The sequence below is a fragment of the Lontra canadensis genome, unplaced genomic scaffold (assembly GCF_010015895.1).
Source record: "Lontra canadensis isolate GAN:19392208 unplaced genomic scaffold, GSC_riverotter_1.0 scaffold79, whole genome shotgun sequence".
Taxonomy (NCBI): domain Eukaryota; kingdom Metazoa; phylum Chordata; class Mammalia; order Carnivora; family Mustelidae; genus Lontra; species Lontra canadensis.
Window position 1 is genome coordinate 5,106,495 of NW_022631073.1, and position 17,216 is coordinate 5,123,710.

Sequence of the window (17,216 nt, forward strand, 5' to 3'; positions counted from 1 at the left end):
ATCCACCTACCCAAGCCAGGCACCCCAGAGGTTCGGCCCACACCCCCACTCTGGCTCTTTGGCAGGGTGTCTCCATGAGGCAGCAAGGAGGGATCAGAGAGGGGCCTTCCAGCTCTCAAAGCTCGTTGACTCGGTGATTTACAAGTGATTTAGTGCAGGAGTGAGTCTGAGCTTCCACAGAAAGTAGACACGGTGGGAAAAGCGAGGACAGGCACAAGGCATTCCTCAACCAAGGACCGTCATTCCTGCATCGGCAAATCGATTTATACAACCGTTCCTGGGCAGCAAACTGATTGCCTGTTCCCTCGTCCACTGAAACTTCAAACCTCAAAAGTAGTATTTCCCATAACCGGGAATTTGGAGGTGCTTGACGGGATTCCATTTTTTCCCCAAGACAACATCCCTTGGATTGTGATGTGGACCAATTGTGAAATTCTAATGAAGACCATCTCAGCATGAAAAAAGATGAAGAGAGATCCAAGTTTCAGTTTTCTGTAGTAAAACTTTCCTGGCTAATCATCCGTATTTCCTGTCACAATACTCTGTAATTATTTCAGACAGTGTCTTATAGATAAATTACTAATGGAATGTTTGCTCATAAGCAGCTAAGATCCTTTGCGCCCAGCCCGTCTGGGTTAATTCTCTTGTCAGACGAATCTGATGAGTCACGGTTCTGATGACTCACCTTTGTTCAGATTGTGTTTCAGAAAGGAACAATGAAATATACCATTTCCCTTCTGTACTGAAGTGGTTAATTTGTAAAATGATACCACCACAAGATGGCTTGAATTCAGATTCGTGCATTTTTATGAAAATAGCATGTGCCAACCTTGGTTCAAAGGCTTGTGGGAATGAAAGCAAGGTCTGAAAGGCAATAATGATGCCAATTCAGATTCACTAAATAGAATCTTCACCAGAATTTTAAATTCTCCTGTAAGTGTTCGAATGCCCACCATGAGAAGACCTGAGGCTGCTGTACCCCCAGGACAATACTGCCCACACCTGCTCCTTTTCGATACGTCAAGGCCACCACACACCTGGCCTCCGGGACACTAATTACATGGTGGACCAGTAACGGGGCATTTTCTGGATGGGTAGAAATGCAGAGGGCCTGCTTTGTTTTCAAAACCACTGAGGGGGGGCCCTGCAGAAGACCATGTTGTCTGTGTCCTATATTTGTCATTTTATGGGATCCACTGATGGTCGAGCACGGGCAGGGTTCCAAACACCCACTCTTGACGAAATACCCGAGCCCTTCCCATGTGGTGCTTATACACATTTCTGCAGCACGCACTTTCAGCGGGACTCCTAGGAAATGACAGGCTTTCCCCAGTCACTGGGAGATGGGCAGGAGTCTGTAATGGGGCTGAAGAGAACCCTGCGTACACTCCCTACATGAAGACTGTACAACAACAGAGCTCTGACGCAAGGTGTGCCACAGACACAAGGACAAAAGACAGAGAAGGAGAAGCTGAAGGAAGCAGGGATGCTTGACCTGTGAGGGGGCCGACTCCCAGGAGGCAGGACCGTCTTGGAAGGATAGCATGCTGGGGAGGGTTCAGATGTGTGCTCTAGAGCCCAGTCCCTACACTAGACAGTCGGAAACCAGACAGGAACTAGGCAGAGAAACAGCCAGAGCTTGCCCAAGAGTACACTCATCTTTATACAGCTGGGAACTTTCTAGTACTTGCGATCTCTGAGTGCTCCTCCAGTAGGAAGTTCCTTAATTCCGCAACTTCGTTTCCAAAATGACTGGAGGATTTCAGGGAAGATGAGTCAATGAACCTTATATGAGATGGAAGGAGGAAGTCCCAGAGTAAACGGGTGGCATCTTCTCAAACCGGCCTTGGTAATTCATAGCATCACCAAGAAAAGCACAAAATATAAGGACGCAAAGATGCCAGATAAAATCGTGCATGGAAACTGTAGCTAGCAATTCCAGGGTACGACGCTAGCCGCAGAGAGCTGTTGCGGGTGACGCGGAATCAGCACAGCCACCAGGACTGAAAGCCTCCTGACTAATGAAGTCTTATTGTTAAGAGAGGTCATTGCATTTGTATGCAGAAATGGTGCCAAGTCTAGCCTGTCCAGAGCCCACTTGGAGCGGGATCTCTGCAGCCTTTGTCATTTAGTGATTATCTCTTAGTGGAAGTGCTCTTTCCAGTCCTACTCTAATTACCGCCACTTGTGCATATTAAGTTCTTTAACAACATGAACTGATGTGGAGGAAATTAGCCTTTTGTCTAATATTTAGTGCTCCGTTCTTAGTATTTACCATGAACGACGGGCTGCGAGGAAGATGACAGCAAGGAGTCAAGGAACGACACCTTACGTGGTGGTTCTGGCATAAGGAAGCATTGTTTTAATAAAGTAAATTAAAAGCCAGAACAAAAGATTAAACATACCTCACAATTCTCCTTGAAAATTCCCAAAGCCAACAACTGAAGTTTTTTTGATTCCATTAGAACTTTATAAACATATTATTTCTTTTTCCCTAATATATAAGGATTTAGGCTTTTGTAACAGTAACACCTCAGTTCTAACATAGAACTCTGGGTGCTGGAAAACTGAAACTGATTACTCATCTCAACATATTGTTTGTAAAGCAATTAGTTAAAATATATTTAGCAGAGAAAGGTTTATTACACTGATGACCCTCCTCTTCACAACCCTCGCTTTTGGTTATGCCCCGAGTAGTATTTAAGAACGCATTCATCGATGTCCAAAACCATTGAGAGGAGGCTGCACTGTCACTATCATGAGAAAATGAATGTGATTTGTTACTATATGAACACAGATTTTGGTTTTTTAGGGGCTAGATGAAGGACTTGGTTCCTACCACAATGCCCTGAGTTAGAGCATTTGAAATTCCACAGGAAACGTGGTGACTAGAGAAGATGATGGTTGCTAGGGCCACCCGAAGGACTCTCCTGTCCACCATTTTGGAAAAAATTCCTCTTTTTTTTTTTTTTTTTTAAAGATTTCATTTATTTGAGAGAGAGAATACGCAGAAGCACACAAGCAGGGGGTGGGGGGCAGAGGCTGAGGGAGAAGCAAACTCCCCACAGAGCAGGGAGCCCAATGTGGGACTTGATCCTAGGACCCTGAGATCATGACTTGAGCTGAAGGCAGACTCTTAATTGACTGAACCACCCAGACAACTTGAACAAACTCCTCTTTTACACATAGCATCCCTGGGGGTAGAGCGGGGAGCTTGGGGTTTGAATAGTCACTGGTTACACCAGAAGACACGTACAAGAAGTTAATGGTTTTCTGGTCTGTGTGATGAGACTCTCACTGCTTTCCATCAGTGCAGATGGCATTCCTCAGCTCAGATTGGAATAGAAGGAGAGCTCCTTGGAGCATCTAGAACTTGAGACCTGGGTTGGTGGCTCAGGGGATCAGCTGCTTTGCATACCACCCCCCAGCACTGTGACCCCAGGAAGTCATTGCCTCACTAGGCAGACAAGTGCCCATCCTCAAAAGGGTAAGAACGAACGAAGTGATGGCCAAGGTGTTGGCCAACTCTCAGTAACCTTACATGTTCTACCCCGGTACCTGGCAGGCTCACTACAACCAATTTTGGAGAGTTGTGTGTTTTCTCCTTTTAACTGTTGTTACAATGTACTTCCTACCAAAAATTTAAAACAACAACAAAAAAAAAAAAAAGAAAGAAAGAAAGAAAGAAACCTCATCCTCTTCAGTGAGGCCAAGGACAGCAGCATCAGGGCAGGCTACATGTAGTAAGTACGGTGTCCCTGTGATTACAGTGTATGATCTCTGTGGCTTGCTAGGAGTATGCCATAAGATAGGCTTAATAGACATGTGACAGTCTTGTCAGTGATCTGGTCCCTTTCCTACTTGATAAATTATTATGGGTGGAAGTTATAAATACAGCTGAAGTCTTTCCACTTTGTCTTCTCTGTGGCAACATTTATGGGACGCTAACATGTGGTTCCTTGATCCTGGTGCATGTGGCCAGCCCATAAACTCAGGCACTTGGATGAGGCCTGGGTGCCAGCCCAGTGTTTGTACTGTAGAGGAACTCAAGGATAAGATGTAGATCAAGGATGGAGTTCAGCCAAGCATCAAAGGAGGAGGACTGTTCTCCAGTATGGCCAGGATGAATAACCGCTCAGAAAAGTCAGTTGGCTACCAGTTTGGCTACCAGAGTGTAATTATAGCTAGGATATAGGCTGATGTTTTGGTTTTTATTAACTGTAATCATAATTTCCTTGGAACAGAATACCAGGCAAGGGGGACAGATCTTATAGTTTGGGTATATTATTGAATACTCATCCATATCTGGTATTTTACATCTTATAGTTATTCTGTGAATTTGAATTATGCACCTACTATGTGAAATAGTGGTGAGAGAAGGATCCAAAGTTATGATGAATCCATCCTATGTTCAAAGTGTTAAAAGCTTATAATACAAATTTTAGTATTTGAAACCACTGGAATGGGATCCACAGATAATACAAGTATATTAACACACAGGCATATTTTATAACATACATTCATTTTGATGACAAATTGTAAATACAAGATAAAAAAGAGACCAGCAGCATACTGCAGAGATTAGAAGTGAGGGGATTTGGGTTCAGTTCATCCATTTATTTCAATTCAGTAATAAAGCATGTTCTGAGCCTGACATTGTACTAAATGCACCCTGAACATAAGATGAATTAAATAGGGTCCGTCCCTCAATGAGTTCACAGTCATGAGAAAAACAGCTACAATCCAATATGAGACAGACTTGCTCTAGTAAAGGTGCAGAGACAAGCATGCCCGAGGGGCAACCTGTTCTGGGGGATTTCCGGATAGGACGAAGAGTGGGCAGATGTGATTATTCTGGGAAGTCCATAGAAAGAAGAGGCGACATGTAGCTAGGCTGAAGGATAGCAGGACTTTACCAAGGAGTCTTGGGATTTCTGAAGGTGACCCCGGAAGGAAACTGGGAAGTGGGTTAGGGAGGGAAGAGAGAGGGAGGGAAGAGAAGGAAAGGCAGAGAGGGCTGGAGAGAGGGAGAGAATGAAGGGGGAGGAGAGAGGGCATAAACAGAGGGGAGACAGAAAGGAGGGAGAGAGGGAGGGGTACAAAGGGGGAGAAAGAATAAATGGGTGTTGGAGAGGGGAGACAGAGGAGGGAGAGAGGGAGAAGGCAAGTCCACTGTTGGTTGTTTCAGTGGTCAGAGGGAAAACTTCTCAAAGTTTCAACAAGGGTAGTGGAAGGGGCCCAAGAGGAAGGATGCTGGAGCCTCCTAAGGGCAGATCCACTAACCCAGACGGTGGAATCAAGCACAAAGGGTTAGAGGAGCTTGAGGCCAAGGTACACGGTGTGGCCTCCTAAATGAATGCTGGCCGTACACTGTCTGGAAGGACAGAGCAGCAGGCTGAAGGAAAGATCTGATTTAGGCCAAGCTGGATGTATGGTGCCCCTCAGATATTCAAGTGGAGACGCATTTGGGAGAGTATGATAGCTATTTTGGGTCCTGGTTCTTTAACTATCTGGAGTCAGGGCCATCGACGTGTACATAAACCAAGGCCCAAGAGGAACAGACTTGCCTAAACTCATCCAGCTTGCAAGGGAGACAGCCAGTGTGAAGCTCAGAGCCGAACCTCGAGCTCCCTCTGGACGGTGCTGGAGTTGTCCAAGGTGCTGACGTGCACCGGGCCAGATTCAAGCCCTAGACGAAAAGCACCGCACTTTGGGGAACACAGTGTGTCCCATCCAGATCTATACAGCAAGCACCATCACATGCCCCAACGCGCTGCACCTCCCTGCACTCGAGGTTGTGCCCCAGAACCCGCACGTGGGGTGAGAGCGCATCTCCACCACTGTTTCACGACCCGGCAAGCTCAGGTCCCCATAGGTGAGATGATTTATCCACAGTGGCAGAGCGTGAGTCAGTCAGAGCCACAGACAGCACCAGGGGAACTCAGTGATCTAATTCAGGGAGAATTAAAAACAGATGCTACTGCTCTGCAGTCTACGGAGCCCGCCGGAGAAATCGGAGATTTCAGGTTTTCCTCCACTCCAGAAAACACAAGCACTTGGGAGGCAAACTCGCTTGCTTTTAACTCCTAACGGCTACACACAGAGGACTGAAGAAAGGGATGTTTTAACTACATTCCCCTTAAATTAACTTGAGGAGTTGGCGACAGTGTGCTGAAGAAACTGGCGAGGTCCAAGTATTTATAGGAGCTGCAGACGAGCAGAGCTCTGACTGAAGCTACAAGCACGCTCCTCTTTGCAAGAGCACAGGGAGTGGGGGGAAGAGGTGTTACTACAAAGCTGAGCAGAGTCTCCGGGAAAGGAAGAAAGCTTGAGTTGCCAGCTGACGGAGCAGCCTGAGATTTAGGACAGATACTTACTTCTTTGGAAATGTACAGAATAATAATTTTGCAAGAGAAGTGCCCATACTTAAAACTCCCATTTTTAAGAGGAAAAAGACTAACCAAAGAAATGGAATCTACAGCTTTAATCGTTCATCGCAGTTGAGTCCCGTGGAGTACGGAAAATGGCTTTGCAGTAGCACCGTGGCCCGCCTTCAGGTCACGTGATGGTCTCAATGCAAAGCTTTGGTCACATGGTTCAGCTGTCTGACAGAGAAGGCGAGGCAGGCAGGGGAAGGAAAGATGTAGGGTAGATGTAACAGGAGCTCCTGGGGACTTAGGTCTCGTCCACAGTCCCAGTACTTCTGGGCACCGAGTCTCACCTGGCACAAGCTGCAGCCTGTGTTTTGTTCAGAGAGCACCGAGCACGGGTAAGCCCGGCCTGGCTCCAGCCCCTTCACATTCATGCTTCGGAACTCAAGCATCAGGACTTTTTCCAGATTGCTTTCCTTCTGACAAATAGCATTCAGCATGATGGGAGTCTCCCCAGGACAGTGCATCACGAACACCAGACCCAGCCTGCAACACCAGCAGCCTCCCACCTTGTGTGGCTGCTGGGCACACAGGCCCTGGAGGGTCCAGGGAGCTATTTAAAGCCCCACCAGAGTCTGAAAGGACCATGAGGACTAAGCCCAGACTTGGACTACAAACATTCGCATCTGCTCGTTCCATCAGGGGTAAGTCTCTGAGCTGGGACCGCTCTGGGGAAGCAGGCCCAAACTGCGTGGTAGAGGCGGGTCACCTTTGACAGAATGGAAGACACCATCAGGGCCTCCAACTCAGACCCAGGCCTTCCTCCAACACACAGGAAGGATAAAATGCTACTCCCGAGTTCCCACGAGCAGAGCACGGGAACAGCTGGCCACTTGTGAGCCCCCTACTGATCCCATCCATCCTTACTGTAGACTCTTCCAGAAAAAGGGAAGTCAAAGTGCAGGGAACAAGCTCCAAAAAGATCCCTGTGTGTTTTGCAATGTTTCACCGTCTTCAATTAAATTCTGATAGAATGGAGCTGGACCAGATTTCACCTGGAGTGGGCCCACCAACTTCTTTCAAAAGAAGCCCCATTTGACTGGGTCAAGTAGTGGGCTCTCAGGGTGGGAGGAAAGAGGGGGCACAAGCCACAGCGCTGATGCAAACAGACCAACCAGGGCAACTCGGACTAAAGCTAAGGGGAATCTGTCTTTTATGGCTCTGTGCTCATGTGTTTAATTCAGTAACTAGTATACAGTCAACCGTCAGGATCCAGGTCTTGCTGTAGGTGCTGGTAATGGGGACGGGACAGCATCCCCAGTGCTGGCACCTGCATCTGGGGGATGGAGGCAAGATAACACAGAAACAAGTAAGCAGTTATTGGTGGTGAGGGCAGAGAAGGAGAAAAGAAAATGGTGGAGGGTGATCTGTCAGAAGATGGTAGAGAATGAGGAGGTCATGTGTACCTCGGGGACAAAGGAGTGGTCAGCCATGCCAGGAGCAAGGACAGGTGTTTAGGGCAGGGAGAAAGTAAGAGCCATAAAGACCGTAGCAATGGTGGCCACTCCCACACCACACCATCTGCCAGGCAGCACACAGGGCCCCGTCCCCACACCTGGTATCACTCAGGTGTCCGTGCTAGAGCCCAGAGTGAGAGCAGTGGCTCTTGCCCAGGCAGCCTCCCATAGGCACAATCTGGATGTCTCACAGGGACAGGGGTCTGTGCACAGTCTTAGTGTCCTATGTCCATTGGGGGTTTCTGTCCAGGACCTCTACTCTAGCCAGGACAGCAGGTGCTGCTTTCTTCTGGCCATCTGGCTAAGACTCAATGGACCTTTGCTCTGTGTCAGCCAGAGCTGGCCAGACGACTAACCTTCAGACGCTGCCCTCTCCAGCGAGTTGTCTGCTTCAGATCAACCCGGTGACTTGGTGTGTTCCTTCCACAATGACAGAAGGCCCCCAGAGGACAACAGTGTACACAGCGATACGCATCATGTGTCTGCTAGCCAGGGCACACTGTTCCGCAGGCAGATGCCCCGACACTCATGAGTGACAGGAGGGGAGGGAGGGGCATGGCTCAAGGTCACTGCCAGCCCCACCAGGGGCATTTCCCAGAGGGCATCGGTGGCCATACACGCTCCCTCTGTAACGAAGCCTGCTCCCGCTCCTGAGGGCAGCGTCTCAGTAATGGGGGAGGGCAAATAAGGATCAGCTCGACAGACAGAGTCGAGTCATTCTGTTAACAAGAACTCAGATTCGATTACTCTGTGATTACATGGTTCCGCGGTGTGATAAATTGGTTAATAACAGGGTTCCCAATGTAGCGGCTTAATGGGAAATCAGTAATTACAGGTACCCAGAATCGTACTGTTAGCCTAGGAAAGGCGAGCACCCGCCTGCCAATCTAATAACTCAAAACCTATCTGGGACCGTTGACACGGTTATGATCTGGAGAGCACGCTTCCAGTATTAACCACGTACCTGACAAAATTACCCCTTTGTACCTAACATACCAGGTTGGATACCACAGGATCTCCCACCCTCAACTGCACAGTCCTCATTTTCCTTGTGAAAGGTCCAAGCTAAAGACTTCTCCCATGGGTATCTTTGTCACTGCTAGCTCTGGTTCGCATGATAAAATGAGGCATCATCAGATAATAAGGATTACATAAGATCTGAATTGCAGCTTAAGAGTTTAGGACATGTTTTCACTGACTTTTCTTTGCGGGGGAGGGGGAGGTTGGAAATCCTCCCCACAATTCAGGGAGACTGTCAGGCGGGCACTTGGGGAAGCCCACATGGCCCTGCAGCAACAAGAGGAAAAGGCAGGAGGCTGGTCCTTGTTCCTCCCACCGCAGCGCATCACTGCGCTCACAGTTCACAAGGGCATCTGCACACCTGCCCTGACGGGGAAACTGTGCCTCCAGCATCACGTGCTCTAGATTAGCAAGGCACAAGCGCACGAGGTTTCATTCTGCCTCCTATAAACTGCAGCGTAACTCAAAAGGGCCATCTGAAATGAAGGGAAAAAAAAATAATTCTTGTTTTGGGAGCAGGGGTTAACTAGCCATAAACTTCTCTGACAATATTTTTAATTTTTCCAGTACTATTATAGTCTTCAACGGTAAGAAAAATAGAACAGTGGATTTAAAACATAAAATGGTCCATTAGATGGGTCTTGAACTTGTTTTTAAAAGTCTGGATAATACAGCTTTGCTGTTTTGTCTTTCCAAAATGTCAAAATTTGGTTAGGATTAATGGTTCTCTAAATCAATAGGATTTCATGTTTATAAATGGTTTACGGCTCTACTGGATATAAAATGTTATGAGCTCATGTATTATCATCATTGCTGAGCCTTTACTGAAATCTACTGACATTTAGTCGGCCTCCAGACCAGATGTGGAAGGAGCCCAGGGTGGAATTCTCCAGAGGCCTGGCGCGATGCAATGCCCATGTTCAAATAGTCGGGGTACATGGGCCGTGAGAAGGGAGGCAAGGCTCATCACCGCTGGGGCCATCACAGAAAAGTATCACTGGACGAGGGCGTCTGATCCCCAAGCCCAAGGGGAACCCTAGAAGTTAGTCCATTAGAGGATCAACAATAGGCTTCCCAAGGCCATGAAGGGAAGGAAGGGCCCCAGGCAGGCCACAGTATTTTGGGGAGAAATTTCCTAAGAAAATAATTTCTTGAATCGTGCCATTGGAACACAAACATCGTCACTACTGCCGAAGGTCCCTCCTCGCAGCTACACGTCTGCACACTTTGGCTTGAGCAATGTAATCGCAATTTTAGGTTATTTTCACTGCCGAAAAAACTTCCCTTGATCACCACTCAGTGACACTCAATGGCGCTGACCCCATAAACACACCATTTCCCCCGAGGCTGGATATCGTGGTGCCTACCACGTTGGTAGGCAATGAGATTTCATAAGGAGAACCGAAGCCAAGGTCATGTCATGCCACCGTCTGAGGTGAGATCCACGAATTTCTCTGATCTTGTGACCAGGTGCACGGGCCCAGGGCTCTCACACCGCTGCTCTGTATGAGCGCGGAAGGCCGCCCAACAATCACACTTCCAGTTCCCTGTTCATTCCATGAAGCACGTGTGTGCAGTCTACGGACAAGCCAGAAAAGGTTATTTGGAAGACAACTTTCTCATTACAACACACACAGGCCATACTCTGTCACCAACGGAGTACATTCATAAAACTTCAAAGGCTCATCACAAAAGCAAGGAAGTGATTTTCGAAGAAAATGAACCTATTTGAGACAGCTCCCAGTGACACAGAGCTAAAATAGATCAGAACTGACTGCTCACTACGGAGCCATGAAATTATATAATAAACATTAACATAATACAAACCGGTCATCACCCTGGTTAGGATGTCATCACATTTTGTTATCACTAAAGGGGGATCTTTACATATGAAAGCTCAAGCACTAAATTCTCCCCTCTCTCTTCTTCCCAGTGTGGAGCTGGACTTTAAGCAGCAAGAAGACAAGCTCCAGCCGGTTCTGAAGAAACTCCATCCTTTTGAGGAGACTCAGGTCGCACCTTCGCCTTACTCTCAGGAGCCCTACTCCGCAACTCACAAGCAAAAATCCAAACCCGAATCTAAAAAGCACGGAAGATGGAAACTCTGGTTTCTTTAAAACTCATGGCGTGTGGAGTCTAAAGGCCGTCTTTAAAACCCAGTGGAGTATGGTAAATCCTTTTCCAAAACAAACAGGATCGAGTGAGCTGCGGCGGCCTCTCGGGCGCCTCCCACTTCCCACCCTGCTTACCGAAAAGGCCTTTGTACCGACAGGTAGTGAGCAGAAGCAAGGTAGTAGACGTCACACCTTGCCGGCTGTTCTCTGCCGTTCACGGATGTGGGATGTAAACTCTGAAATGAAGCTTATGTAGTCAAAGAGGATAAGAAAAATGCTATGCCCCCACCCCACCCCCAGATCGGCAAGTGTTACGTTATCAGCCTGCGAGACGGTGGGCTGTCACTCTGTACACAGCTAAAACTCATAATTATTTTCCAGCCTTTCCTTTTTCTTTTTTTTTTTTTTTTAAATAATGAGAAGAAAAAGCAAGCCTTATGTTTGCAAAAGACTTCATTTTTATGTTTAGTTTTGCAAATAAGCAGGGGGCAAGTGCCATTTTCAGCACATCAAATTCTGGAGAAAGCACAATATTTTTAAGTGGTCGGAGACCAATAAATAATCTCTAAAATGTGACTATATGTATATTTGCCTTCATGTGCTGTAGCGCTAAGCCAAGTGACCCCATCTCAGTGTCACACTGACACCTCAAACTTAGCATTCTCTTCATCTCCAGACCTGCAACATGTTTACTGCTCATTTTACAAATGGCCAGCAGCCAGGAGTCCCCCAAAGTCTAGGACATGCCTTTACTCACTGAAGTTGACAGGGTCAGAGCTTTGGACACTAAGCTTTCTTAGATCTCATTTTTAATCTTTTGGTACCCAAAGGCCAAATGATAAATTCTGGCAAGAATTTGAAAACACACATAGAGATACACAGTGGATAACGCCGTCACCAATAAATCATAGGGGTTCTCTGCCGCCAGGAAGTGTTTCTGTGGATAAGTCTTTGAGACCTTGTTCATCACCAAAAATGTGGCCAGACTGTTTTATACAATCCATTCTGCTCTGTCACCGCCGTGGAAGACCGGACCATCTCAAAGAGAAGCCGCGTGTTTAGTTTAGCTGCCGCCAGCAAACTTAATGTCACCTACATCCAACCTATTAGTCAGTTGTACTCAATGACATACCTAGGGGAAAGCTGTGAATCAAATGTTTTTAGGTATTTTTTAAATAAACAGTGACACTTAGAGTTCTCTTTTGATTATACATTGCAATATAAATCTTAGTTCCTTTATTTTTCCACTCATTCTTTTGCACCTTTGCAATTATCTTTTTATAGAAATCAAAAGCCCCTCGTCTACAAATGACTTGGTCTGTCCATTTTCTGCTTTTCATGATAGGAAGTAGGAAATCTTATTTTGCCTTTTTTTTGTACAAGTAAAATTTCGAATAGTTTGTGAACATACCAGAAAACCTAGTCTTCAAGTTTCTGTCCAAAAATTTCACATCTAATTTCATGCTGACATGGACACGTCATTGATTAGATGCCAAAAGGATGTCTACCTGCATTCTTTCCATCGGAGCTATTTCTTGCCATGCGTCTTCCTCCTCACTCAATACCAAATCTATTTTAGTTCTAAGTGTTTCAATTCTACAAGGACCTAGTGATCAGCCATCAGACCCAGAATTAATAAAATGAAGAGTGTATTCTGTAAGCATTCTTTGGGGGTTACACACACTATCTTGCAGATGTATCCTTTAATTAAAAAGAAAAACACACACCTTTAGTGGAAACACTATGTGAGCATAGAAATCCTTCAATTATCAGTAAACAGAATTGAGAAATATTTTTGTGCAAGGAAAAGGACACACTGATCCCGTACCATGAAGGAAGTGCAATTGTTTCACATAGACAAAAATTTAAAAAAAAATGTGTTTCATGTATTTTATACTGTTTTTAACTAAAGTTATAAAAATGTTTGCAAGTTATATCCCCTTGTGTTTTAAGAATGCCGACTATCTCGGTAAATTGAAATAAGGGTGTTAGCAGCTTTCTAATTAGTGCTATAAATCTGTCTCAACAAGAGGGCATCCTAGTAAACAGAATGACATCACTGTTTAAAAGCAGTCTAGATCAAAGAAAAAAAAATTCAAAGTCAAAAAGGAAACTGAAGATAAACTAATTCCTATTTAAAACTAAAACTATCTTCAGAATAGAAAAAAAATTTTCAAAATCATTTCATAGTTTAATTGCAATGTGTCATGAACAGACGCCTATTCTTCTCTTGGAAAGATTTAAGTAAAAACTTTGATACAAAACCAAGGTAAAAAGTACAGTGTTCCCTCATATGTACATGTATACATGGCATTATGTATAGAAGTTAAATTATTATACTTGTCACTAAGTTCTTTATTAATTTTTAAATAAAAAATCAACGGTAATGTTTTGTGTGGCTCTTAAACTTATTTCATTGTCTTGATAATTTGGGAAAATAGAAGTAATCTAAGAAAGTAATAATAAAGGAAGGATACTGGGGCTAAAAAGAACTCCGTCCAGTGCTCAGGAGAGGAGATGATGGTCAGGCGGCTGCTGGCTCACCTGGCCTGGCTGGAGAGGACAGGGCTGAAATGCGGCTCAGACTGTGCTTGTCAGACCCTGGACCTTGGCAGGAGCATCAGCCACCGGGAGGACTGGGCACAGAGCACCACACAGGCTCACAGCAGGATATGGCTAACTCATGTCATTTTTAAAGAACCTCAGAGAGACAAGTGAACGCATCAGTATTTCCAAGCCAAATCCTCTAACGGCCCCATGGAGACAGTGTCTCTCTAAATCAGCCACCAAACAGGTCCCCAGCCCGAGGGGATTGGTCGCCTCGTTTTTGTCTGGGGGAGAAGGGAGGGTGAGTGAAAGATCCACACCCCGGCTGAGCTGAGCACCCCAACCCTCCAGCAGAGATCAACCCAATACGCATGCCCTATCCCAAGGGAGAGATCCGCCTGGAAGCCTGGAGCCGAGAGGTCTTTCCAGCTGTCTGCACTAACAGAGACCGCCTGCCAGGATGCTGGGACGACTGAGGCTGAGACAGAGGCTCTGCGGCCCTCACACGCTTACCAGGGAAAAGAAGAGATGGGTGTAACCGGTGTGCAGGGTAGAGAGGAAGACCCAGGGTGCCAGCCTGGGGCATCTGGGGAAAAAAGACTCCGGGTCCCATTCCCTCCTCTAAGCCACGTACAGGTGTTGGCTCTACAAACTAGATAGGCAAAGGGCTTTCTGCCTCGTGGGTACTTTCCGAGTGAGTGGTTTGTGACTGCCTCCAAGGAGGGGTCCCAGGGTCTCTGCCTCTGCTCCTTGGATCTCAGGCCCTCCCCCAATCAGAGCAGAGTGTACATAGGGAGGAAATCAAGGTGTGGGCAAACCTTTCTAATTTGCAAAGGGTACAGGAAGTGGGCAGGGCTGCCGAGGTGTCCGTTGCTGGGGAGACGGCGGTCACAATCTATCCACCAGCACTAGCTGCCTCAGACAGTAACCACGAGCCTGGCCGATGAAGCAGGGACTATGGTCGCCCGGCAGAGCTGAGGTACACAATCCTGGGTTACAACTCAGAAAAGAAATCAGAGGCTTTGTGCCTCTGGAGAAGAGAGAACCAGGTCAGAAGCGTATCCATCCCACGCCACCTGGAACAGCACAGCGCCTTTACAAAGCCCACCACCACCGGACTGACCCTTCCAGAGCATTTTTATCAGCAAGTAAAATTTGACTTAATTACTAAGCAAGGCCATTCTGTCAAGCAGAGTGTCACCAAAAGATTACAGCATCTGCTTTCCCTACTGAAATACCTCCTTTTATCTAGAAAAACTCTCTCCCTGACACATCTGGCATGAGATAAGTGTGCGACCAATTTATTCACTGGAGGAGCTACAGGATTCCAAGAGTTCGTTCCATGTTGTGAATCAGCGTCAACAAGTCGTGTGGTCACGTGCAGCGTATGTTTTGGCCGATTGAGAAGGGCATGTGAGGGCAGCATATCGCCTTTTAAGTAGCTCGATAATTCAGTGAAGATACCTTTGGGGTTTACTATGAATATGCAAGAACTGCCCGGAATATTTTACCCAGGCAGTGACATGAGTTTTCTCCCTCTGCGGTGAATCCACAGTCAGGGACCAACCTTGAGAAAACACTAGAAATGTGAGAAAAGTAGAAAGAATTGCGGTACTGATACCAAGTAAAATGAATATCTACAGAGCCACTGGAGCTCGCATGCACACACGTGTCAGGCTATGCTTTTCTAAAAGCCACGAGTCTTCAAGGTAGATTTATTGGCAAACATACCATTTAAAGACACATCTTATGACACTCGTATAGAAGAGGGAGACATTTCGAACTTTTATAACATAGTACTTTCTTTTGCAAATGAAAATTAAGAACAGAATTTTTTAAAAAGCAGTCATATCTCAACTCCTTTAGAGCAAACATCACAAAAATGAACGTTCGTGCATGGGGACAAAATACATCTTGGTGAAAATACGGAGTCAGGAGTCTTGGTAAAAGGCCTCTCTTCACTGGGAGGCCAGTTCTAGAACACTCTTTTCCAAGTGAAGAAACGTGTCAGGTCCTTAAAAGTTACCAAGGCCCAAAGAAAGCACTGGGTTCTCACCAACAGCGTCTCCCCCACCAGCGATGCCGATCTCACGATAAACCACACCCCGGGCCCATCCGTGTCGCCCTTGGTTGGCGCTCGGGGCGGAGACAGAACGAATTCCATCACAGGAGTGTAGTGAACAGGTGTGCCAGTCACAAGACCAAGGAGACAACGCAGGTACCATTTCCCCCTTTCCTAAGGCCTCCTGGTGCATCTTGCAAGGGAATCATTCCTTAGAAAAGGCCCACAGTTTCATTTTAGTGAGTTAGCAATTGCCAGTCTTCTGGTGGGTATCCAGGCCATAGAAAAATCTTTAAAAGTCTTTCTCACTCGATTACATTTTTAAAGGACCATTAGCAGCATGTAAATCAGATCGCTGGGAAGAAGCAGCAGCACCCTAATACCACAGGAGGAGGCACAGCCCTCGGATGGCTCATTTGGTCTTCCCTCAGCCCAGCTGTGTACAAGTGCCGCACTCCGGCAAAGACACTCGTGTCGCGGGGGGAGGGGGGCAGGAGGGCTACAGCTCACCCCTCAGAAGACAGGTCAGGCCGCCTGTCCACAAACAAGAACGCCTAACCTGGCCCGGCTCAGAACCATAGACCACGATGAGGAACGCCACCTGACGTTGAGGGCCTCAGAAACTTCCAAAAGGGAATGAAAAAATAAAATCTGAAATCAGACAATACAAAACTAAGCATGTCACTCAATGATTCCACAGTTTCAGACCCCAGTGGAATAAAGATAAAATGGCATTTCGATTCTGTGACAAGGTCATTACAAGGTTACCAGGTCAGGTCTGTTTCAGGGATCTGTAAGATCTACACTTCTGTACTTGCCAGATGCAATTTTATTTGTTAAAAAAGTATGATACTTAGGATTATGGCACATTTTTATCCTATGCATGAGATGCATTCCAGTAGTTCACTCTCACACAGAATGCTGAAAGTTATAAAATGAACTAAAACAAACAATACACAATCAACTGTACAGTGTTTAGAAAACACCACAGACACAGATGAAAGAAAAGGCTCGGGGCACCTGAGGGGCTCAGTCAGTTAAGCGTCTGCCTTTGGCTTGGGTCATGATCTCAGGGTCCTGGGATTGAGCCCCCAAAGGATCCCTGCTCAGTGGAGAGTCTGAGTGTCCCTCTGCCCCTCCCCTGCCCCTGCTCTCTCTCCCGCGAATAAGTAATTTTTAAAAAATTTAAAAAGACTCACACTATACATCACAGATTCTCCCGTGATGGAGAAGTCCCTCATTTCTCAATGCCACACATAAACAGGTGGGAAAACCATCAGCCCACAGCAGCACTCCCAACTGACAACATTCTGATGGAAACAGAGGCTACATTCCGGGTATCATTGTTGACAGCATCGTGGAATAAATCATTACATGAAGCATAACTATTCAACACTTTTTTAATCACTTTAATTTTTAAATCCATTTGCAGTGATTACTTAGAATCCTTAAGCTGACTCATAGTTACACCATTTCCATCCCATTTATGCAAAAATGAGTAGCAAACACATAGGGACAGAAATCCCCGTGTTACACTGGAATATCACAGCATACCCACAACAGGTCTGGAAACTACTCTCTGCTC

The 17,216-nt window shown here is 46.2% G+C and overlaps 2 protein-coding genes across 7 annotated transcripts in view; one reads left to right on the forward strand and one right to left on the reverse strand.

Annotated features, from left to right (window-relative positions):
* Positions 1 to 13,407, forward strand: part of INSYN2A (inhibitory synaptic factor 2A) — a 57,691-nt gene extending 44,284 nt beyond the window's left edge. For both annotated transcript variants that reach the window (XM_032882093.1, XM_032882094.1), the window contains one exon: positions 10,842 to 13,407. In XM_032882093.1, coding sequence (XP_032737984.1) covers positions 10,842 to 11,025 — 184 coding nt within the window. In that variant the 3' untranslated portion in view covers positions 11,026 to 13,407. The remainder of the gene's footprint in view (positions 1 to 10,841) is intronic.
* Positions 1 to 17,216, reverse strand: part of DOCK1 (dedicator of cytokinesis 1) — a 490,685-nt gene that overhangs the window by 280,890 nt on the left and 192,579 nt on the right. The gene's annotated exons all lie outside the window — the stretch shown is intronic.